This window comes from Neurospora tetrasperma (assembly GCF_000213175.1).
Source record: "Neurospora tetrasperma FGSC 2508 unplaced genomic scaffold NEUTE1scaffold_5, whole genome shotgun sequence".
Lineage (NCBI taxonomy): Eukaryota > Fungi > Ascomycota > Sordariomycetes > Sordariales > Sordariaceae > Neurospora > Neurospora tetrasperma.
Window position 1 is genome coordinate 1,799,411 of NW_009799103.1, and position 23,658 is coordinate 1,823,068.

Genomic DNA, 23,658 nt, shown 5'->3' on the forward strand with positions numbered 1-23,658 from the left:
TTGTTTTCATATCTGTTTACATATCTTTTTGCGCTTTTTTTGGCTTCCTCTCTCCTGCTTCGTTCTACAACATTCTTTGCTTCGAGCCAAGAAGCCTTGCTTTTTGGCCTTAATCCTCGCTCATCTTCTTATTGAACTCTACAATCTATTTAATCATTACTTATATATTTTGTCACTGTCAAATTCTGAGCGTGAGAAGAGGGGTTGTTGGTGTAGCCTTGTACAGTCGTGCAGGGAACCTTTGATGTTTGGCCTCAGTTTCGACATACCATTTCCGAAATTATAAAGAATAATCTTTACAATCTTCTTTAACAAGCAACGGTCCGGTGGCGAAATGGTATCGTGTGGTCCTCCTAATTTCGGGAGGATAAGACTGAGGTTGTGGGTTCGAGTCCCATCCGGATCGTCCTTTTTGCTCCCATATCTATTCACGCACTTGTCTTTTTGTTTTTGTCGATAGTCAGCATTTCCCTGTAATCTCCCCTTTTCCTCTACATTCATTATTTGTGAGCAATCTGCCGCGGGAGAGCCGATCATCACAACATGACATCATTAAGTATACAAAAGTTTGATTTTTGTAAGTGGCATGTGTTCGCTTTGATGAATGTTTCAGAAACACGATGTTGCGTTCCTACATCGTCATTCTACCATCTTCAAATACCGGTGCATCGCAATACTTGATAATTGCCATTGCTGGACTCAGAAACAACCAGGTCCATATAGATCACTTCTATTCCAGATCCCTAATTCTTCGACCGTTCAGTAGCTTATGCTCAAACACCTCCATATCTCGGTTGAACACCTCACAAACATGGAAGGATATCTCGCAAACAACTGAGGTCTCCTTCCAACTGTCAACTTATGCTTTCTAGGCATATACAAGACCCTCTTTACATTTCCGAACACCCCTCAAAGTTGCGACTCAGACGACGAGTATCCTGACAGTTATGCACATGTATGGCTCTCGACAGGTATTTGACCCTTTGCAAACCCCTTTGCCTTCAGCAGTAAGCAGCTGACAAGGCCACCTCAATCTGCTTTGCAATATGCCTTACTTTTCTTCTTGTCGTGTCGACTTCCTTTTCTCGTCGTTTGTTATCCTGATTTCTCCGATAATCTGTGCTTTTCAATCCAGTTGGCAGCATGGTTGATGATGGAGAAAATGCTGACACAATAGGCAACTGTGGAAGTGGTTTGTTCAAACCGACCTTCTCCTCTCCTCCCTCTTGCTTTTCTTCATTGTTTCCGACCAAGCCAACTTCATTCGTCCGGATGCTTGCCTCAACCCTCCCAGCCCGAGGTCTGTAAAACTTGGTAGCCTGCGCAAACGCTAAAGCTGCCACCTTTGCGGCCTTCTCATCGCCATCCTTCTCTGGATCAAAGTATTGCAACCAGCTCTGCAAGTTCCACTGTCCACAAGGAAAATCCTTTGCAGCTGTACTTCCCAGTTCATATTCCTGCACCGTGTCCGTGTCCATGTCCCAGCTGAAGAACGCATCGACTCCAGCCGGAATCTTGCACGCACCACCACCACCGGCTTTGCTGCCCACAGTCAAGGCCCTCCAGTGCTTGGCGATTTCTGGACGCTGGAGCAAGCCGTAAATGATGCTGTCGCGAGTCCATTTGCGCGGCGGCTGGCCTTGTTCGATGAGCTCATCGTTGCGGACGAATTCGGCTGCAAGGTGGCGGAGGTAGTGGCGCTCGGTGCGTGAGTGAGACTTACTAGAGTCGGAGACGCCGGAGCTGGAGCTGGGGGTTGTTGCAGCGCCGGAATCATGAGAAGAAGAACTGGGAGACGAAGGAGAAAAGGTATAGAAAGAGGCTGAACAGAAGCCGCAGGCAAAGGCGGTCTGGCGGCGAAGAAAGAGCTTGAGCTGATCTTGACGGTTGCATGAGGGGCACCTGAGAAGCTGTTCCCGTGACTTGTTGTTATCGGCAGGGAAGTACTTGGCCTTTGTTGGTAAGATGGTGTCGCATTGCGGGCAGGCGATGATTTTGTGATTGGCATGGTGTTGTTGCTCGTGGAACCACAGCCACTGGGGGCTTGCAAGCTGGTCGAGGCAGGCCCTGCACTGGCAAGACATCATTGAGATTGGCCCAGTCTCCATCGCTTGATCGAGAGAGAGGTCACGATCGGTGGCTGAGAAATTGGTGAGATGACCACTCGCGCGAATTTTTTGAATCCAAGAACGAGAACTGGGCGAAAAATGGTTTTTGGAAAGAGGTTTGGAGTTGCGCGACTTGCGAGAGTGACGGCGTGAGTAAACTTAGGTAGACGGAGAAAGCGAAGAATGGATAGAACGCAACCGGTTAAACGAAGTTTTGTTCTGGGCCGAGTTGGCAAACGAGGTGACGGCAGAGTGTGGGGGATACGACAGACGAGAATAGAAGGAAAGAGGAGGAAGTTTGGCAAAAGGGGAAGCCCGCTTTTATGCCTGTAGAAAGGACCATACCTGAATATCGCTTTCTTCTCGAAGGAGATGGGATGAAGGGGAATATCGAGGCGTATACGACACGGGGAGAGGCATTTTGTTGGGGAAATACATGTTCTTCCTTCCCGACTTCGACAGACGAAGGACCAAGTGCCTAGATGTACGACTAGTTATGTAGGTGACAGTCAGCAGCAATAAAGATTATTACTTTTGTTTTGGAGCGAAAGGGAAAGAAGTGCTAGAATCTAAATAGCAGTGAATGGTGGTCGGACCGCTTCCAGCTTGAAGGGGTGTTTCAACGGAAGTCATCCCAACTTCAGAAACAGTCAGCCTGCAGGTGACCACACCAAACTTCGCATAAGATTCTGGAACGTAGAAACACTATATAGAAGAGTAAACTGCTTATCTTCAACGGACATGGGTTGTGTGTAGAAGTGCCATGCCATCTGACGTTGGGTCGTCGATGTCATCCGTCCCAGCATCAGTTGCGTCACCAGACAATCAGAAGCCATCCATCTCATACCGTACCAGGCGTGACATTCCGAAGTGAGGCTGGTAATATAACGGCATTTTGAAGTCTTTTGATCTTACTTGTCAGGTCAGACCAACGTTCCAGTTCTAACCTAGGCAGGACTGCATCAACCATGAAAGACAACGCTGGTGTGAGCAGCCGTCCAGACGGCACCACGAATGTGAAATTGCATTTCTTCATGCTCTACAGGAAATCAGTATACAAGGGCCGGCTTTTATGACTTTTTCCAACTACAGAAGCCCTCGAGATTGGCAAATTTCTAGAGTGACGAAAACGACAGGGTGAAATAGGAGCTGAAAGCGGAGTGAAGAGCTTGGCATTATAGTTTTATGTCATCTTAAAATCTGTCAGCTAAAGGCAAGATGGCCGAGCGGTCTAAGGCGCCACGTTAAGGTTAACCCTTAATCTCCTCTATGAGTTCCGTGGTCCGAAAGGGCGTGGGTTCGAATCCCACTCTTGTCATAATCTTTTGTCATTTTTTACCTGCACCAGTCCACAGGAGTAGGTTGTTTTTTGTTTTCTTTTCCTCGCCTTTCACTGCTTTGATTCGTTTCATTCATGCCTGGCTTATCTTTACCTTCATGTCTCTTTTTGAGTTATTAACTTTCAGTGCTTCCTCAGTATTCCATAGTCGATCTTTGCATCTTGTTCCCTGTCTGCTTTCCATGGTAAAACTTCGAGAAAGACCTTCGTTCCCACTTCTGACATTGCTTCGAAATGCTCTCTATGCTTTACTGAACCTGTACGTATGTCAAAATATCCCCGCTCTTGCAGTATATGCTCAAGGTATGGTCTTGTTATACCAGAACGTCTTGTGAAACCATTTGGGCACTAGCCCATTGATGGGGCCGCCTTATTCAATGCGAAAACCTCCCATCTACTTGAACATAGCGATTATCAAGCCACACAATGTACAGCCATTTGTTTACCCACACGGTAATTATTCTCTTCCATTACTCCTCATCGTCGCCCGGCTGATCCGCCGTGAGATCCGGGACCCAGCCCTGCGGTCGCTCACTGCCCCGAATCATCCGGTCGTACCCCAGCCTCTCGACCTTCCTCACCGACTGCCGCATAACATCCAGCTTCTTCTCCCACTGTTTCCGATCACCGGCCTTCATCGGCAGCATCTCGAAGAAGCTACCAAGCTCGTGCATATCTTCGACAATAGTTCGCTCGTCTTCGGCACCAGCCATCTCCCCGGTCAAAGCTGTGCTGGTGGTTGCGAAGCGCATCATTTCTCCAGAGAGGTCGAAGACACCATAAAAGTAGTCGTCTTCTGTTGTTGACATGGTCAGTGGCTCTAGCTTTGACTGCCGCTGTTCTTCTTTCTCTGCTAGCTTGTTGTCGTTGTCAGTAGTTTCCTGCTCGCCGGAGGCAGGTGCCGGAGTGTTGCCAGCGTCTGGCATCGGTTCGTCCTTGTCCTTATCTCTGTCCTCCGACACAGCGCCCTTCCGAGTAAGCTCCTCCACAAAGGCCGACAGCTCATCAGGCTTGAGAAGAGTTTGGGTCTTGAGGTAATGGGCAAAAGTGAGTGCTTCGGCCAGCTCCTCGAGACACATCAGGGAGCGAGAGTAGCGGTAACGGTTGATGCCCTGGACGTCTGGGGCCATGGTGGCCAGGAGCTTGGAGATTTCGGCGAGGCGGGAGTCCACCTCGGCTTGAATCTGGGGAGGAAGATCGGGGCTGATGGTGCGGACTCTGATGGCACGGTCAGTACTCTTGACAACCAAAGGTGAAGCAAGGTGTCAGGTCAAGTACCGTTGAAGAGCAAATATTCTGTGAAACTCGTCAGCCGTGTTCCTTCAATTCGATACTTCCATCCATGTTGCTCACATTTTCTTGCTGAGTCCGGTAATGTCTCTCGACACCTTCCCGAGGCGGTCACGACGATCATGGTGGGCGTCGAGCTCATCGCGTAGTTGTTCGAACATGGGCGTGTACGCATTTCTTACGACGGCCACCTTCGGCTTGGGTGCCGGTCGAGGTCCATTGTTGAACCTCTTTTCGTTTCCGTGCCTGTCGCGCTTAAACCCAGACATTGTGTTTCCGGTTGAGTTGTCAATTGGCTTAGAAGGGTTTTCGGAGCCGATTTTGGCGCGCTTTGGTGCTGGTGCCTCGTCCATCTTGCCTTCCATGATGGGAACAAATCGATGTTACAATGATGACGCCCCGAGATAAAAGAACCCCAGGGTGTGAGGCAGAGCGTTTGATGCAGAATTAATTGGTAGCGTAGAGGTATGCGCCCCGCAATTGTTAAGCTTCCCGGACCCAGGATATTAGCGCTGTAGGGGTCTCTGAGATGCCCTATACATTCGACACTATTGGCAGCCTGGACAGAGGGCGAAATGGGGGGAAATAGTCCCAGAGGATAAATTCAACCATTTCAACGCAACAATTTATTCCATGCCTTCCATTTATTCTCGACGCCGAACAAGCCTCCCGCTCCTGGGAATCGAGACCTACTTCAACCAATTCGCCCTTCATCGTTTTTCCTACACTGGATTATACAAAATCGAACAGGAAACCGACCACCCAAAGCAGGAGGATATGATGAGTACTGGATGAACAATTTCCACATCTCGACATTATACATATAATCAACAACCTCTTTGCAAACCCCCATAACCTCCCGTCAACCTTCAAAGCTTGGGCACCTGTACTCTCAAGAGCTTCTCTGCGTTCCCGTGCGCAATCGCATCAAGTTCCTCCTTACTGACCAACCCGCTCTTTTCCAAATCGTGGATCCATTCAAGCCCAATCTCGTTTTTCTGAAAGGGATAATCGACACTATACAGGATGTGATCCAGCTTCGTGTTCGCCAAAATGCACCTCAATGGGTTGAGACTCCAAACGCCGCTTGTGGTGATCCATATGTTCTCGTCATAGACGGTTTTGAAGTCTCGCTGGAACTCCCCCCATCTGCGACTCAAGACCTGGATCCGTTCCAACATGAAGGGTATCGTCTCCCCCATGTGGCCGATGATTATCTTGAGCTTCGGGTGCCTGTCGAACAAGCCTGAGGCGAACAGACGAAGAACATGCAGTGCTGTCTCGGTATGCCATCCCAACCCGCTCGAAGCCATACTCATGGCCGCCCCTTGGGTGAAGTTACCTTGATAATGTGGGGCCATGTCTTCGCTGGCCCACGTTGGGTGAAGGTATATCGGTACATCGAGCTCCTCGGCTGCTGCCCAGAACGGTTCGTACTCAGGCCCATCGAAGAACTTGCCATTGTGGTGGTTGTCAACCAGGGCACCCACGAAACCCAGCTCGGTGATGGCTCGGCGAAGCTCTGCGGCTGCCTGGACTGGATGGCCCATGGGTGCCACGGCGAACCCGGCAAAGCGGGCTTTGCGTTGATCTTTGGCATTGATAATACCGGCAAGTTGGTCGTTTGCTGCATGGCAGGCGACGGGATGGTCAGAAAGACCTGGTACGTGGCTGATGACCTGAAGTGCGACACCACCAGCGTCCATGTCACGGAGACGTAGAGCGCCGAGATCGACGGCCTTCTCATATACGCCATCGACATGCTTCAGCTGTTCCGAGTACTTTGGCCTGAGGCATTCAGGAACCGCCGAGGAGAAGAAGTGCTCCTCGAGGGTGATAAGAGGAGGCGTCATTGTTGCTGGATGCTGTTGTCTGGTACTGTGATGCTATTACCGGCGTGTAAGTGAATTGAGAGCCAGGTAGATATCACTCTACATCTGAACCATGTGTATCGTGACCGCCGTCCTTTAAGTACGTCGAGGCACTCCAGGTGCTTCTGCGCGTCGGTGTGGGAGGTTGTCGTCATAGCTGCCACGAAGCGTCCACCTACCGGGAGGTACTTGGTGTAGATCTCGGAGCATGGGAAAGACTAAAACGTGCAGGTCATTCATTTGCTTTTAGCTATACATAGGCATCCGTTCCATTATGACTGTCTCATAAACCAAGATTTTTTTTTGTTAGTCTTGATGCATGTTTTGGAACCATTGTCAGAACATGGCCACTTGTGATATGTGCATCCCGATTACAGCAGACGAACGAGTAATGGCACCAGTGTTACCCTGCGATGCGCGACGGCACTCGGTGTTCATGTGATAACTTGCACAGCAAAGCCGTAATTTACCGTATTGGGGCTTGAACTCAACGCCTGCCAAGAATCTTTCTCAGCCCAAACACCCCTGAAATCTGGCATCAACACCAAGCCTGCTCCCACAGCGCGCGCTCACACCAAAGAGATCACATATTCACTTCGTCGAGGCCTCGTCTGTTCAACTGGTCACACGATTAAGTCACAAACGAACAGTCCTCATGGTGCCGTCAATAACCCCATGAAATGAACCCCTAAACATAGCAGCCACCCAGCCAGAACACCAAACCTTCCAAAATGGCGACGACATCACCAGCGGCCCCCAAGCCCAAGCCCAAGTCCTCTTCTCTCCTAAGCACCCTTTTCTCCCGACCACTGCCCCTCTACGTATCCGCCTTTCTCCTCCGCCTCGTTCTCCTCCTGTACGGCCTCTGGCAAGATGCCAACTCGCCGCTCAAGTACACCGATATCGACTACCTCGTCTTCACCGACGCGGCCCGCTTCGTGTCTCGCGGCGAGTCTCCCTATGCCCGTGAGACGTACCGGTACACGCCTATTCTGGCCTGGTTGTTACTGCCCACCACATGGACGGCAGGTGCGCAATGGGGCCCCTTGGCGGCCAAGGTGATCAATGTGGCGTGGTTCAGCTTTGGAAAGGTCCTGTTTGCAGCGGCGGATTTGGTGGCGGGGTGGTTGATTGAACAGGTGTTGGTTATGGGGAAGGATTTCCCTTCTTCTCCTGCTCAAGGAAAGGAGAATGACACCGAGAGGAAAGAGGGAGGAAGGAAGGACCCCAGCGAGACAACCACGGGAATGGACCCCTCCCGCGCCCGCGCCTTCGCGGCCATCTGGCTCCTCAACCCCATGGTAGCCACCATCAGCACGCGCGGCTCGTCCGAGGGTCTTTTGGGAGTTCTCGTCATGGCTCTTCTCTGGGCCGTCCTCTCGCGGCGCATCACTCTTGCCGGCCTGCTTCTGGGATTCAGCGTGCACTTCAAGATCTATCCGTTCATCTACGCGCCCGCCATCGTGTGGTGGATGGACCAGGAACGGCTTTCCGGATTTAGAGCAGGAGGAGGCCAGAAGACGTCGTCGTCGTTCAGAAAAAAATTAACACGCTTCCTCACCCTCCCCCGCCTCCTCCTAGCATTCACCTCCCTCGCCACCTTCCTCTCTCTCAACTTCCTCATGTACCGCCTATACGGCCACCCCTTCCTGCAGGAAACCTATCTTCATCACGTCACGCGGATTGATCACCGGCACAACTTTAGCCCTTACAACACCCAACTTTACTTGTCTTCCGCGTCGGTATCACCGTCTCATTCAGCAGCAGAACCAAAATTCAAGATCGAATCCCTAGCCTTCCTCCCTCAACTGGTCCTCTCCACCATCCTCATCCCCCTCACCCTCGCCAAGAAGGATCTACCCACCTCTCTGCTCGCGCAAACCTTTGCTTTCGTGACCTTCAACAAGGTCTGCACCAGTCAGTATTTCCTCTGGTACCTGGTCCTTTTGCCGTTGTACCTCCCGCGGTCTTCGTTTTGGACGAGTAAGAGGAGGGGGCTGGTAGCGCTGGGTCTGTGGGTGCTCGGCCAGGGACTGTGGTTGCAGCAGGCGTATGAGTTGGAGTTTTTGGGGCGGAGCACGTTCTTGCCTGGGCTGTGGATGGCGAGTTTGGGATTCTTTGTGGTGAACTGCTGGATTTTGGGGGTGATTGTTGGTGACGGTGGGAGGTGACTGGGGTAGAGATTGGTCGATGAATGATGGGAAGACACCGAGTTGGTGAATTGTATATATTTACGTCTATCAGGTTGTCAACTGATCAGGCAGCCAAGACTGTTTATATGGAGAAGCCAAAGTTACACTGAAATGCACCTGTGTTTGATTCTACAATTTCAACCATATTGAGTGCTAATCCTTTCGGTGAAACCCGAAGGGAGCATACCATCCGTCATGAGAGCAGTCCATTTGCGATATCTTTCACGCGGTTTCGATCGACACAACTAACGCCGCTCTGTAGACAAGATATAGTTTGATAACGATGACATGCCATCTCCGCGCGAGTGTTGCCACCTCAGGGTAGTCTGCCCTCCAAGTCCCGCGACCTAATAGTAAGATCTGTTGTTATGCTAAGACACATGTTAAGGATATCGGATTCCCATCTTGACGCCGGTGCCGTCCGACCATTATCCTCATGTTTTAACCCCCAACCAAGATCCGCCTTCCCGCCTGCCTATGTGGCATACCTTGATATCAGTGGGAGGCCCCAACTTTGGAACCAAAACGCCATGCTTTCGAAACGAGAATCAAGACAAAACAAAATCAAACCTTCCCATGTAAAAGATACAGTATATCTTTGGGGCTTTATGCTAATCAGGGGCAAATTGGGTACCGAGCCGCAACAACCATTCAGACTGAATGGGAAATGGAAATGCCACCGCTCAGCAAACGATAGTTGGACAACTTCAGCGACAGAGCCCTGGCCCTGGGGAAGTCAGGGTTGATGACCATTCTGCCATCTTTGCTGTAGCCAACCTCACCAAACGACTCGGACAATTCCTCGAAGCGCACCGAGGGCCGGACGCGGTTGAGTTCGCTAACAATTACCTCGCTCCAGACACCGGATGCCCAACCGTTGCGTAACTGGAAGTATGGATTTAACGGGGGAACGGGAGAATCTGAAATTCAATGTTAGTCATAAATTCACTAGAAAGAGAAGGGTGCCCAATGAGTGACATACCAAGGTCGACATAGCGTATGCGCAGGTATTTAACCGAAGTCAGCTTCTCCAAAGAGCGGATACCCGCGAGTACCAGAGCCTCAAACGCCTTGATAAAAAACATGTCTGTGATTCCCGACCCAGATTCGTTCCAGTGTGCCACGTTTCGGCAGCAGTTCTTGACTGTAATATCGATCGATTTGAGACGTGGATTTCGGATGTCCTTCAACCGGTGTGCCAGGTCAATGAAAAACTGTTTGCAAACCCTTCCCGTGTAAGAAAAGTGTTCCATAGAAGGTAATGCTGCAGCTTGTGCTAGGGTCGAGCAGAAATGCACCTTTGTCCTGACTTTGTTGAAGTAATGTGGAAAGGATAGTTCTCGCCGATAATCGCCTTCAATGCAGAGATTAAGGGTGGACAGGCTCATGGGCTGCCCAAGGACTTCAGCCATGGTGAGATAACTCTTGGACTTGGGCTTGCTGTAGGAACCGTGCCATTCCTGCAAGTTGGGGAGAGCCGACATGATGGCTTCCCAGTCTTGCAGGCTCCTGATCAGGTTCCACTGTCCCTTGCAGATAAGTGTCCGAATGGTTTCGACCTTGGGCATCGCCCTAAGCTGCCCGCGTTCTTCCCGAATCCAATGTCGCACTTTCGGCGCTTTCTTTCTTTCGCCACCTTCTAGGGTAAGGACGGAAACTTCAGGAAAGGTCTCGGCGACGAAGTAGAAGGCCTCTTCTAGGGAGCAATTGTTCCCCGGTAATAGGTAGGTCGCATTGGTCAAGCCATCGGCAGTGACGGTAGGCAAAACATTGGTGTTGGAGACTGCCAAGGGGCCGTACTTTGGCTGGAAGACGGGAAACCAGACCTCGATATGCTTGACGTAGCAGCGCAAATGCGGGTTCTGGCAGAACCAGGAAAACGAGCCGCGCAATGATTCGATCGTGGCCTTGAGCTTGATGTGCCGATATAGTCGCTCCTGGATCAGGATCCTCCATACACTGCTGACCAACGATAACTCTGACAGTTCCCTTCGCCGCGAGTGCCTCAGTGCGGTGCCCCATCGTACAATGGAGCTCTTTGAGGCTGGCGAAATGCGGAAGCCGAACAAGTGGTCGAGGATGCATTCGTGGATCTCGGCGGGGAGATGGTTGAGGTTAACGCCAACGCTTTGGCTCGGACCGGGCAGAGCGCCGGAAGACGGTTGACAGTGGCCAGGCTCGTCTAGATCCATCAGGTCCTCGGCGGGACAAGTGGCTCTTCGCATCGTGGCATTTCGAGGATCCGCGTGCGGAAACGGGGTGCTGCTTGGACGGGTGGGTGGGATGAAATCTTGCAGCCCAACCTGGTCGAGTGGTGGGCTGGACGAACCCGGCGATACCGGGTTTGAGGCTGTGGTCATAATGTTGGCCAACTCGACTGTTGCCCTGCCCTCCTCTTCTTCTTGCAGTGATTGGTCCCTCTCGGCTCTTGGTAGGCGGGTGTCCAGAGTCAAGGGCTCGGAGTGCATCGGGTCGCTGGGCGGTGTCATGTTGGAATCTCTGGCGTATATGGTGGATGCCGTACTAGTCATCTGGTGCCTTCAAGGTCATGACATGCGGGCAAGCGAGAAATATGTCGTCTGTCTCGCTCTGGCCGCCAAGGAAGGGGCGTGTAGTGACGGCTGAGTTTGTCACGATGAAAGCGACGTAAGGTACCTAGAAGGATGTCCAGAGTAATGGAATGGTACGTATGGTGGTTGATGTGGGTAGGGGAGGGGGGAGGAGAGACGAGACCAAGGACGGAACAACGACACGGCGGCGCAGGGAACGGAGAACAAGAGGACGAGGAGCGCGACCTGATGGAACGACGAGACTATGAATCGCGAAGGCTGGAAGGCTGGACTCTGGAGAAACACAACGAGCAACGAGGGGGTTGCTTGGGTCGCGTGCGCCGTCGGAGGTGGAATAATTCGCCCTGCGGGAGGAGCAAGTTGCTGTCGCAGTCGCACATCCAATATGCCTCGATTGAACACTGAGCGCCTGTTTATGCCTGTACTGCGTAGGTTGTCTGCGTGCGCTATGGGCCGATCGGTGTGCGATAAGCTGCCGAGATGGATGTAAGTCCTGTTGTCTCGACTTGGAGGAGTCGCGTGCCAGGAAAGCAAGCGGAATGAACGACAGGCAGGACACTGGACTTTGTCGACACTGCAGCAGGACGGCGGGGAGAAAAGTCACAGGTTGACGCCGACACCCCGACAACAGGACTTTTGGGACGGCTTGTTGACCGGGATTCAAACGGCCAGACCGTTCCCCAGGCTTAGATTGGCGGGTTTTGGATGATGGGGTTGGTTGGGGGGCATGCGTCGCTGCCGGGCGGGCGTGTGGTGTCTGAGTGGCTGCAGGCGGGCAGTGAGGTGTCTGGCTGTGGCAGGCTGCAGGTGTCTACACTACTCTACGGTAGAGTCTAATTAGTGCATGGTGCCCGAGACAGAGCGGACAGGAGGGACCCAACCTCGGTGGATTACCTTGGGTTCCCTTGGGGCTGTGGCGGGTAATGGGAAATGTCTACATGTACCTACTTTTGAACATGATGCAGAGTATATAGGTAGGGACACTAGAGTGAGCTCGTAAGGCAAGGGCCCTTTGGTGCTACACTAAGTACAGTAGCGACATGAAATTTGAAGAATCGAGCCGGGTGGCTGGTGAGCCATGTCCTTGGTCAAGTTGTTGCTGTTGTTGTAAAAGTGGGTGGTGCCGGGCGTGGATGGCGATCATGGCGGAGGCTCGGATCCGATGGAGGCTGGGAGGGAGATGGCAGAGGATGGAAAGCTTCTAACAAATGCCCCTCTAGGATGATAAAGTACCGCATGCGGATTCAAGGTACCACTAACTCTGGCCCACATGCATTGTTGGTTGGTGTCGACAAGCGACCGACGGGAGACCCTACCCGCGAGGTCAACGGAAGTGGAGAACGGACAATCTGTCGGAAACCAAAACGTTTAAAGGACGATCTTGGATGAAAAGTGCACCTTTTTCCACGACACTGCCCCCCTCCTCATCTCCCTTGTGTACCACGGCAGTGTTGCCATCGATATGAGGCCCTATTTTTGGATTGCACCACACAGATTTTGCAGTTCTTGTTTATATACCTGTAAAACACCTTTCCTCCAGGCCTTCCCAAGAACAAACATCGTGCGAACAACAATCCATCAACCGACGGGCACGCACCCAGAAATCCTAACTTTGCACAACGACAATCACAGCGCATTGAATAGCCTGCCTCTATTGTCATGATGCCGTTGTTCAATCAATACCGACATCACGATACTTAGTGGCAATCAAGGAAGAAACCTGTCGTGCTGCACTGAGTCTGCAAGGAATCGACACGACTTGAAAATCATGACGATACCTCATCTGGCACTTGATGCGATGCATGGCCAAGATACCTCATCTTGAGCAATATGCAACAATTCGGCGAGGGGGGAGGGAAGAGGGGCACTAGTACGTACGACAAGAACAAGATCACGCCCGGTCTAGGCTGTGCACGTACCGTGTGTACTCGTCAATCACCAAAACCACAAGGCTGTCTCACACGCGTCATTGAAAGCCCTCCGAAGAGACGGAGACCTAATCGGAGCCGGACCCATTGCTGGTAGGCCGGCTCAGCTTCAGACGGGATTCCGGAGTCCGTACACGGCACCCGACGGGACCTACACTCCCGGACCCCACTCGATTAAAGTGGGACCTGACTAACCCAGCAAACACCCGGACCCTATTCTAGACTGCCCGCTGGCTGTGAACAGAGCACGGGGAGCACGGGAGCGAGATCAGTACCTAGTATAGTAGTCCCGTCCCGTCAGCTCCGTATTGAAATCCGAATAAGCGCATCAACAACTTCACCACCGTCTTTGATGGCCCAGAGTGCCCCTCGCCACTCCTCAGTTTCAGTCCTCTCCGGGCCCGTCCGATCAATGTCTCCTTCCTCAATAGGATCATAGCAATTCAGCAAGGTGCTCCTTATATGACTTTAACCTTGAACATGACTACTGTCAAGGGTCTCAAGCTTCAGCACCACGTCTTGTTATACTAACATGATCCCACTTCGGAAATGACAGTGTGACGCCGCTGCAATGGTAGCATTCGCTCAGACACGAAACATGATGCAGCGCCGCGAACGACACCCGTTTGGTGTGGTGGAGACTGCCCTGGATGCGGAGAGGCGCTACGCTCTGTCTTGGCGTAGTTGGCGACGTGTTTCAGACTGCAAACCAGCGCTTGCAATAATCCCCCGCAGCGACTGTTGAGCCTCCTCTTCCTCGCACACCGCACTCCCAAGTTCACGGGCGACGGCTTTGAACCCGCGTCATCATCGGCTTCATCACAATCAGCATGTCAAGACACTGCGCGTCTCAGGTTCTCATGTGCTGATATCATAGCTCTATTCCATGTAACAGACCCCTTTGTTTCCTTGGGCGTCATGGCATTAGGGTTGCTCGATACAGCAAATGTGTGTATGACGGTTAGACAAATATACATAGGTATGAGGGTGTAGGTACGTATTTACCCAACAATTCGTTTGCCTTGGTAATGATCCGTTCCTTGTCCACTGCCGTCGATCGCCAAGAACCGACCCAACCGAGCCTCACCAACATCACAGCGCCTACAGCCGACTATTCGGAGACTAACATACGTGCTTGAGGCATTGCCTCTAGGTCTAAACCCACCCTGTAATCACGGTCCCGGCTAGGGATCATGTTCATCTGGCGCCAACAGTGATTTCCCCAAATCGATTGGAGAAGCACTCGGATTCCATATCCCCTTCATGCACACACATATATCAGTAATTTGCCGGCCGTGTTTGCCTATTCGCCATCCCGAGCAAAAACACACCAACTATTGCCATCAGGAGTGGGTTCGGCAGCATACCCAATGGCGAAACGAATGAGACTATAACTCTCAAAAGGGGCAAATGAACGGACATAGCTTCAAAGACTGCCAACCCGCCCAGAGTTCACATCCACGCCCACATTCGCCCAGACACGCGCATCTGTCTCGTCGCGTGGGATCTCGGAAAGATTCTGTAACCTCCAGACAGTGGCGTTTGAGGTTTAAGGGGGCGCACTCGCCTATAGCGTGACGAATCCCACCTGGCGTTACGGCTTCCTGGGTTCCGAATGGTGGGATTCGGACGGCATACCCCAGCTTTATACCTCTTGGCAGGCAAGGATGTTTTGCTATGCTTGGCGTCCCGGACATCGACTTCACCATTCAGCAGAACCATCCAGGAACCATCCAGGAGGCCCAGAACCGCTATGATGCCGTAGCATTTTCCCAGTGTCCTGTCCGTGGTAGCGGTCCCTGCAGGTTCGCCAATGTTTCGGTAACGGCCCCCTTTACGACGTTACCGTCACGACGTAACCCCCTTCTTCGAGACATCATGGACCCCCAAAGGGGCCTCGGGATGCAACTGTCCTCGCCCATGCGCCAGGTTCGAGCGGAATTCAAATAGGCCGGTACTGGGCTGTTTCAATCATGTCGTCTCAACCCAGCATCGACTTTGTTCTTGTTTCCCTCTTCCCCCTTCGCTTCTCCTCGCCGTGGGCACCACTGACGGCCTTCCTCTGCCCTCCGGATCTCTTTTCACGTATTGCTGTGCATACGCCATCCTTCTTTTTGCTTGTTTATACATTGACAAACACGATCCTTTGCCGGCCTTGGATCTTAGTTGGTCGATCAAACATTCCGTTCGTTTACCACCAACCTTATACCTCGACATCTGTCTGTGACTTCAACTATCAGCCTCTCTTTTCACACGGCATATTCTCGACACTTCGCTGTACAATCTAGGTGGTAGCAGCCTGGACACTATTCAGCATCTTCATCCATAATTATCAAGAAGACACTTAAGAAAACGTCACCATGGTTCGGTTTTCCGTCGCAGCTGCCTTCCTCCTCTCTGCCCTAGGCGTCACTGCCGCTCCTTCGGGAGGAAGACACAACCATCAGAACACCCAGAACACTGGTGCCACCGCTGGTAACGCCGCCGGTGTTCCCGTCTCCAACTCCGACATCAGCAACATCATTCCCGGCCGCTACATTGTCGTCTACAACAACACCTTTGGTGAAGAGGCCATCAGTGCCCATCAGATCAAGGTCACCTCGCTGGTGGCCAAGCGCAACCTGGGCAAGCGCGACGCCAAGACCGGCAGAATCATGTCCCCCAGTGTTAAGGCCTTCAAGATGGGCACATGGCGCGCCATGGCTCTCGACGCCGATGATGACATGATCAATGACATCAACTCCGCCCAGGAGGTCGAGTACATCGAGGCGGATCAGTACGTCAAGCTCAACGCCCTCACCTCGCAGAACTCGACCACCACCGGCCTGGCCCGCCTCAGCCACGCCGGCCCCAGCAAGCAGGCGGCCCCCTACATCTTCGACAGCTCCGCCGGCGAGGGCATCACCGCCTTCGTCGTCGATACCGGTATCCGCGTCACTCACTCCGAGTACGAAGGCCGCGCCACCTTCGCCGCCAACTTCGTCAACAACGTCGACACAGACGAAAATGGCCATGGATCCCACGTCGCGGGTACGATCGCCGGTGCCACCTTTGGCGTCGCCAAGAAGGCTAAGCTGGTCGCCGTCAAGGTCCTCGACGGCTCCGGCTCCGGCTCCAACTCGGGCGTGTTGCAAGGCATGCAGTTCGTCGCCGACACGGCCACCTCGCAGAAGCTCGGCGGCAAAGCCGTCTTGAACATGTCCCTCGGTGGCGGCAAGTCGCGCGCCATCAACAGCGCCATCAACCAGATTGCTGCCGCTGGCGTCGTCCCCGTCGTCGCTGCGGGTAACGAGAACCAGGACACTGCCAACACCTCACCCGGTTCCGCGCCCGCCGCCATCACCGTTGGCGCCATTGACCAGCGCACCGACGCCCGCGCCTCCTTCTCCAACTTTGGTGCTGGCGTTGACATCTTTGCTCCCGGCGTCAACGTCCTGTCAGTTGGCATCACCAGCGATACTGCCACTGACACGCTCAGCGGCACCTCCATGGCTAGCCCCCACGTTGCTGGCCTCGCTGCCTACCTGATGGCCCTTGAGGGCCTCACAGATGTCACGGCTGTTGGCAACAGGATCAAGGAGTTGGCGCAGAAGACGGGCGCCAAGGTGACTAACAATGTTAGGGGAACGACGTCGTTGATTGCTAACAATGGCAACCTCTAAGGGTTCAAATACTGGTTGCCTCTCGGGGCAGGGAGTGAAAAAAACAAAAACAAAAATGAAGGGATGCTTGTTTTCTTATGCTGGAGAGGAATGATTACTTGAACTGGAAGCGATCTTGTTACTGTTATAGTTGTTTACGGAAACGAAGTCAAAGTGTGTATATATAGTCAGCCAAGACAGACCATCGTCCGTCGTCATGCTTTGCGAGGCCTGAATTGGATGGAAAGATAAAGGGTTGTTGGATAATTCATCTTTTTGAATATTCAAGTCGTTACAAACATGTATGACCCAATAATTCCTCAGTATTTCGTTGTGACTCGTCCGCTGAATTACCATCAGTTAGGAAATGACTAGGTGTAGTTCCTACTCCGCTCTGTGACCGTTTCCTTCTCGGCCTAGCAGCAGAAGAGGTCAATATAAGGAGGAGTTTCGAATATTGACAGACTCCCTTGATCGTAAACACACAACACCCTCCTCAGTGCCTCTCACTCGCACTTTCCACCTGTCCCAACAACCCCGGTGAGATTTATTTATGCATATACATAGGTAGATATGCATGCGTCCCGTCGTTGTAGGGTGTTCCCGAAATTACATATATCAAGACGCGCCTTGCTTTCTCTACTTCAGTTCTGTCGCTAGTTGCGTCCCAGGCAGGTACAAGCCGGTAGAAAGGGATGCTTGTGGTGAAACAGCCACGCAGGTACCGACCCGAACGGTAAGTACGAAGCAATAATGTAACAAACAACTGAAACCAGTCAGTTGTCTGTCAGCTTGTGGCGCCTATCGCCATTGGATAATCTTGATGGCTTCTTACCCGCCCGCCCGCCCGCCCGCCCGTCCCGACTGGCATTGGGGTAAATTATTTGACTTGGTGTCGTCACGTACTGGCTGTACATACACACTCTTTCTTCGAGTGATCGAACATCGTGCATTAAGTAGCACATGGACTCTTCACTTCACTGCTTGATTGAGATGTTTGAGCGCACATTAAGAGGTACGAGTTAATCTTTCATTTTTATTTGTGTAGGATGATATTCATAGGATCAAAGTTGAACGATAAAATGTACGCAATCCGCCGGCAACAGACTCCTTGCCGTAGAAAGTGAGTCCCTGATGACGACGTGCCCGGATACCAGGCTACTTGCAGGGTGAGGTTTGATTTCAGCACATCTTCGGCACAACCATAGCCATTGATGGTTCTCTCATGAAGAGGGAACGCGACTAGATTGCAATTTGACATCCGTGCTAGTTCCTGCGTGTACATGTTCATGTCAATGATTGAAGGAAGGGTAGCAAACATTTGAGACTGACTGCCCATTCTCAGATCTCCTCAGAGGTAGATGAACGGAGAGGGGGAAAGAAGGTTCAATGGTCGTTTATTAAAACAAATGTTAGTAATTGTCGTTCCTCGAAACCCAGGCCACGAGGCACACTGATCTTTCATCAGGGGCTGGGTAGGGGAACATAAAAGGGGCATCGCCGTACCCCTTCCCCGACCACGAACGCCCGGCTTGCCGCGTCTCCCAAACCAGAAAATTACCTGTATATCGCCCGCGCAAGAAGGTACTCGCCTCGTAATCATACGAAAGTCATCGCTAATTCAATATCACATGAGATATTACATGCTGGCTTAAACCGATCTATCGTTGGTCGTTTGTGTGTGGTGTCGAAAGATCCGATCAGGCGCCGGTCATTAAAGGGTGTTGATCGAATTGATGGCTGATGCATTACAACTCCTGATGCACCACCGTTGTGGGGATGCTGGATACTGTGGCACTCGAGACAGCAGCGGCCCCATTAACCAACGTGCCGACTCTTGCTGTGATGTCTTCGTAGGCCATGTCGAATCGAGCACCCATGAGCCACGCGGCTCCAATCTATACAGTTGTTAGCATGTGAACGAGCAAGCCGACCACGCGGAGGTTGTGGTGACGAACAGAGATACCCACCATAAGACCGCCCATAACGAACAGGACACCAATCATGGACAAGACCAGGAAGGTGGTGTCACCATTGTCCGTGGTGTTTGCCGCTGCTTGGTTGGAATTTTGGGCCTGTGCGAGTGCGATTTTCTTGGGGTCTTGGGTGGGGAAGATGGACTCGATGAATTGCTCGATCTGTAGAGGCTTTTGTCAGCTTAGACTCGAAAAGGAAGATGCGGATGACAATTCTTACCTTTCCGCATTGGACGCTGATTGCCAGGTAATTGGGATCTCTTGGATCGTTCTTCTTGTGTATCCTCCTCGCGTATCTGCGGAACACCTCGCACACTACGCGAAGATTCTGTGTCGACTCCATCATGAGCTGGCAGGCGTCACCCTTGGTGATCTTGACGTTTCTCTCAAAGATGGCTGGGTTGCGGAAGACGAGTTCTAATGTTGCAATGGCCATAGCCTGGGGAATAGCGACGAAGTTGAACACACTCTGGTCGCGCATACCGGCCATGTAGAATAAACAATCCTCGGTGTGCTTGAGCGCATTGAGGACCATCTCCGAACTGCACTGGAGCGCCTTTTCCCGGTTCTGAGGTTTGAACATGTCGTCCCATGTGTTGACATACTTGCTCCAAATTGTCTTGGGCCAGAATCGTCGCTTGTCGACGTAATCCTCGTGGATGTCACGGATAATGTTGGTCTTTTGAAGGAACTGACCCATGCTCTCCGTCAGCTCCATACGCTCGAGGAGCGCTGGGTTGGCGAGATTACTCTCGACAAAAAGACGGGTGAGACCCTCGCCCACCAAACCGGCCACGTAATGGCAGTAAAGCTCGTATTCCTCAATGGTGTTAACACCGTTGGTGTTGTGCTCGGCGTTCAAGGCATAGTCGGCCATACCATTGCCCATCTTGACCGTGATTTCGCGGATGATGTCGTAGTAAGGCTTCTTGACCTTCTTCAACTCTGCAATGACATCGTCAAAGTGAACCAGGAGTTCACGATCCTTCTCGTTAGGGCCATTCTCGGTAAAGGTCCAGCCATCAATCTCCATCAAATCGGCGAACTCGCGCAGTAAGGGCTCCTTCTTGGCGAGATCGATAGTCATGTCATCCTCGATCGTGTCAAGGCCACGAAGTACCAAGTAGAAGAGGCAGATGGGCATCAGGAGCTCGGGGTTGAGCTCCTGAATGACGGCGGAGAATGACCGCGAGGTCAGTTCGAGATAGCGGAAGCATGCCTTCTCTGTCTCGGTCTCCTTGGAAGGGTCGCGCCTGTGAACGGGCTCATGCCATACCTTCCTGTACGAGTCTTACAATTAGCACGTGGACAACCCAAGACAACGGGAGGGTGGAAGGGGGAAAAGGGGAGGCGCATACCATTGAACGATGGACCTCAACTGGTTGGGGTGGAGAAGGAAATATGCGGCCTTCGTAAACGCGCCCATGGTGATGATTTGTGATTTGAGTTTGCAACCCAACGTGTCTGTAACTATGCGCGCAAAGAAAGGCGAAGGCGGTGGAGGTATACCTCAGGGGGTTCGGCGCAGTCGGGTGGCCGGATGGATTAGGCCGAGTTACACGATAGGACTTGAAGATAAGATTATAGGTTCCAATACATGTGAGAGGGGGTGAAAACAAGTAATACAAGAAGAGTATATTGTATTGTGGTAAAAAGACGACCAAGTCCAAATGGGAGGGGAAGAGAAAAGGTTGCTTCTTCTTGGGGTTGTCGCGACTCCACTCAAACTTTTGAATTCTTCCGGGGAACGGACAAGTTCGAATTGGCGAGATCGGGAAGGGGGGGTCTCGAGCCGGGGCGTTCAGTGAGCTGTCACTGGAGGAAGCTCACTTCAAGCTTGACGCCACCGTGCTGAGATTGCTGGTTGGGTGTCGTGGGTGACGGGCTGGTTGGTTGGTTGGGTAGTGAGCAGGAGAGACGGGGGGGGAATTGGAGCGGGATTAGGACAGATTTGGATTCAGGGTCGGGTGCAGTGGAGACTGGGGAAAGAAAGGACGGAAGGAAAGAAAATCCTCGAGCGAAGCGCCGGAGGGGAGAGATGTGGTCCGAGCTCCCAAAGCGCCGCTTGGCACCAACGGGGCGGTCAAAGTCAATGAGGGTTTCTCATTGGTCAATGGTGGTTCACCAAAGGGTGTAGAGCTGTCAGGGGCCTCATCTACCTGTCTGTGCCTTGCACTAGAGATTCCCGTCGATTTGGTGCTGTGCTGCTGCTGCTGCTGCTGCTGCTCACAATGAGGGGCAACTGTCTCCAAGTTCGAAGCTTGCTTAAGCAGGTTGAGCTAATGTCAGGATCCGTGCTCAAACGTCCGTCGAATAACGTAAAGACGTTGAGCTGCTGATATTTGGCTCATGTCGAAGGATCTTGGATGTAGGAACAGCCGATCTGTTGAAAGTGAAGAGCAAAAAAAGAGTTGCAAATAACTTTCGGGTTGATTGCAGTTTTGTGTGCGTCTGGCGTCTGCGGGGGATTTTATTCCGAGCTTCCAGATGAGTGGAGTAAGGGTCCGTCCGTCCTGTCCCGTAGCGACGGGACTGCGGCATGTCTTTGAACGGGAACGGGAATGCCCAGAATGCAAGCTGAGTTGAATGAACATGTTCAGGAACTCGCACGTGTCTGAAACAAAGAACAGTCTCAAAGTATGGAAGTCTCATGGTACAGGTGCCACGAGACTGACATAACGAATCGACAATATCAGATTACATCTTCTTATCTTTGGCAGCCGTACGGCAAAAACAAAAATAGACCCTGGCAAACACCGATACCGGTACAACGACGGGGACCTCAAGTACACGTACTGTTACAATTCAATGAGACAGCGAGGCTATGGATCACCTCGTCACAAACAGCCCATTTTCGAGAGACATGATGCATTGATCAATGTCCGGATTTGATACTTCCATCTAGGGCCAAGACCGTGAAAGGTGGTCATCAGGGGTCCTATATAGACTTTTTAGAAAAACTGGCTGGCCGCCAACGCGCCGCTCTCGTCATTTTTTTGTTTCTTTTCCAGACCATGGGGTGGTTCCCCCCTCCCCCGCGTTTCCCGCCCAACGGGTCAGATTCTGATTTACCGTCTTTTCAAGGGTTCAAGGGGAAAAGCCATCCAAGTGGATGATGGGAATCTCGACGTCTTGGGATGCAACCCGACCAGCGGCATTCCCATTACGTAGGTTCCCAAGCGGGTACCTTCAGCCTATGTACCCTTTTCGGTTGACCTCCTTTCATGTGGCCAGCTCTCCAGACCGCGCTTTCACTTCCAATTCTGGGCTCTTGGGAAATGCTTTACATTACTCCCTTCCCTTTCTTCCTCCCCTTCTGAGCTGGTTTCCTCACTTTGGTTTCTCAGCCCAACAAATCGTCTGTTCAGTCACGCCGTGACGTTCTCTCAAGGTCTACTCATCAGCTAAGCCAGAGCATAGTTTTTCTATTGCCCCGACTCATCCTCTTGTCGTCCTCGGTTCTGCTGCATCTTACCCTTCGTCAACGCGGTTCAATCTCGAAACCGCAGCTCAACCACCCTCCTCATGGCAACAACCGAGATCACGAACGGCAACAGACCCATCCGCTTTCTCATCTGGGGTGGTGATGGATGGGTTGCGGGCCACCTAAAGGCGTTGCTAGAGAGGCAGGGGAAGGAGGTATATTCAACCACCATCCGTATGGAGGACCGGGAGGCTGTCGTAGCGGAGCTCGATAGAGTGAATCCGACATACGTGCTGAACGCAGCGGGCTGTACCGGACGACCCAACGTGGACTGGTGTGAAGACAACAAGGAGGCCACCATGAGGTCCAATGTCGTGGGGACACTCAACTTGACGGACTGCTGCTTTACAAGAGGCATCCACATCACCGTGTTTGCGACGGGCTGTATCTATCAGTACGACGATGCTCATCCATGGGATGGCCCTGGCTTTCTGGAGACGGACCCGGCCAATTTTGCGGGCAGTTTCTATTCCATGACCAAGGCCCACGTCGAGGAGGTAAGTCTTGAGACTTTTTGGCCTACGGTCGTAATCACGAGGTTGACAACCGGATCAGGTAATGAAACATTACAACAACTGCCTCATCTTGCGTCTGCGAATGCCTGTATCGGACGACCTTCACCCGCGAAATTTTGTGACCAAGATCTCTCAGTACGAGAGGGTGGTGGACATACCCAACAGCAATACCATTTTGACGGACCTTTTGCCAGCTTCAATCTTACTGGCCGAGCACGGGGAGGTGGGCATTTATAACTTCACCAACCCCGGGGCCATCTCGCACAACGAGGTCTTGACCTTGTTTCAGGATATCGTGCGACCCTCGTTTACATGGAAGAACTTTAGCCTGGAGGAACAAGCCAAAGTGATCAAGGCTGGTCGCAGCAACTGCAAACTGGATACAACCAAGCTAACAAGCAAGTTGATGGAATACGGCTATGAAATACCCGAAGTCCACGAGGCGTATAGGAGGTGTTTTGAGCGGATGAAGGCAGCGGGGATTCGGAAACTCCCGTCCGGAGATGTTCTTGAGGACTTGGTTTCGGCGTGATGCGGTTCGGTTGAAGGACTTTTTTTGCCCTTTTATTGAGGTTTTTCGTCATTGATTGCCTTTGGTTTGGAGTTACTTTGCACGGAGTTAATGGAACAAGTGGGTATGAGAAGGGCCAGATCATTTACATATAATTATTAGCGACGAAATGAAGACGACTTAGACTCGCCAGGGTTCAGGATGCGCCGCCAAGAAGATGATTTGGGGCGTCT

General features: G+C 52.0%; 9 protein-coding genes across 9 annotated transcripts; 4 read left to right on the plus strand and 5 right to left on the minus strand.

The window, feature by feature from the left end:
• Nucleotides 1-730: 730 nt before the first annotated feature.
• On the minus strand, nucleotides 731-2,084 carry NEUTE1DRAFT_46393 (uncharacterized protein; the record flags this gene model as incomplete). The annotated part of the gene is made up of 2 exons (XM_009854425.1): nucleotides 731-844; nucleotides 1,209-2,084. 2 exons carry the CDS (start codon nucleotides 2,082-2,084, stop codon nucleotides 731-733), a joined length of 990 nt encoding a protein of 329 aa, XP_009852727.1.
• Nucleotides 2,085-3,881: 1,797 nt separating this feature from the next.
• On the minus strand, nucleotides 3,882-5,102 carry NEUTE1DRAFT_147963 (uncharacterized protein; the record flags this gene model as incomplete). Its single annotated transcript, XM_009854972.1, has 2 exons — nucleotides 3,882-4,665; nucleotides 4,801-5,102. 2 exons carry the CDS (start codon nucleotides 5,100-5,102, stop codon nucleotides 3,918-3,920), a joined length of 1,050 nt encoding a protein of 349 aa, XP_009853274.1.
• A 504-nt stretch (nucleotides 5,103-5,606) lies between these two features.
• On the minus strand, nucleotides 5,607-6,590 carry NEUTE1DRAFT_47586 (uncharacterized protein; the record flags this gene model as incomplete). The annotated part of the gene is made up of 1 exon (XM_009854489.1): nucleotides 5,607-6,590. One exon carries the CDS (start codon nucleotides 6,588-6,590, stop codon nucleotides 5,607-5,609), a length of 984 nt encoding a protein of 327 aa, XP_009852791.1.
• Nucleotides 6,591-7,339: 749 nt separating this feature from the next.
• Nucleotides 7,340-8,779, plus strand: NEUTE1DRAFT_131199 (uncharacterized protein; the record flags this gene model as incomplete). Its single annotated transcript, XM_009854973.1, has 1 exon — nucleotides 7,340-8,779. The coding sequence occupies one exon, from the start codon at nucleotides 7,340-7,342 to the stop codon at nucleotides 8,777-8,779; it is 1,440 nt and encodes a 479-aa protein (XP_009853275.1).
• A 602-nt stretch (nucleotides 8,780-9,381) lies between these two features.
• On the minus strand, nucleotides 9,382-11,289 carry NEUTE1DRAFT_147965 (uncharacterized protein; the record flags this gene model as incomplete). The annotated part of the gene is made up of 2 exons (XM_009854974.1): nucleotides 9,382-9,720; nucleotides 9,783-11,289. The coding sequence occupies 2 exons, from the start codon at nucleotides 11,287-11,289 to the stop codon at nucleotides 9,452-9,454; spliced, it is 1,776 nt and encodes a 591-aa protein (XP_009853276.1).
• Nucleotides 11,290-11,316: 27 nt separating this feature from the next.
• Nucleotides 11,317-11,905, plus strand: NEUTE1DRAFT_117774 (uncharacterized protein; the record flags this gene model as incomplete). Its single annotated transcript, XM_009854975.1, has 1 exon — nucleotides 11,317-11,905. One exon carries the CDS (start codon nucleotides 11,464-11,466, stop codon nucleotides 11,773-11,775), a length of 312 nt encoding a protein of 103 aa, XP_009853277.1.
• Nucleotides 11,906-15,397: 3,492 nt separating this feature from the next.
• NEUTE1DRAFT_147966 (uncharacterized protein) lies at nucleotides 15,398-17,223 on the plus strand (the record flags this gene model as incomplete). Its single annotated transcript, XM_009854976.1, has 1 exon — nucleotides 15,398-17,223. The coding sequence occupies one exon, from the start codon at nucleotides 15,659-15,661 to the stop codon at nucleotides 16,958-16,960; it is 1,302 nt and encodes a 433-aa protein (XP_009853278.1).
• A 1,091-nt stretch (nucleotides 17,224-18,314) lies between these two features.
• On the minus strand, nucleotides 18,315-20,341 carry NEUTE1DRAFT_67078 (uncharacterized protein; the record flags this gene model as incomplete). The annotated part of the gene is made up of 4 exons (XM_009854977.1): nucleotides 18,315-18,837; nucleotides 18,910-19,077; nucleotides 19,136-20,195; nucleotides 20,274-20,341. 4 exons carry the CDS (start codon nucleotides 20,339-20,341, stop codon nucleotides 18,688-18,690), a joined length of 1,446 nt encoding a protein of 481 aa, XP_009853279.1.
• Nucleotides 20,342-22,440: 2,099 nt separating this feature from the next.
• On the plus strand, nucleotides 22,441-23,446 carry NEUTE1DRAFT_85761 (uncharacterized protein; the record flags this gene model as incomplete). The annotated part of the gene is made up of 2 exons (XM_009854978.1): nucleotides 22,441-22,896; nucleotides 22,955-23,446. The coding sequence occupies 2 exons, from the start codon at nucleotides 22,441-22,443 to the stop codon at nucleotides 23,444-23,446; spliced, it is 948 nt and encodes a 315-aa protein (XP_009853280.1).
• Nucleotides 23,447-23,658: the final 212 nt, after the last annotated feature.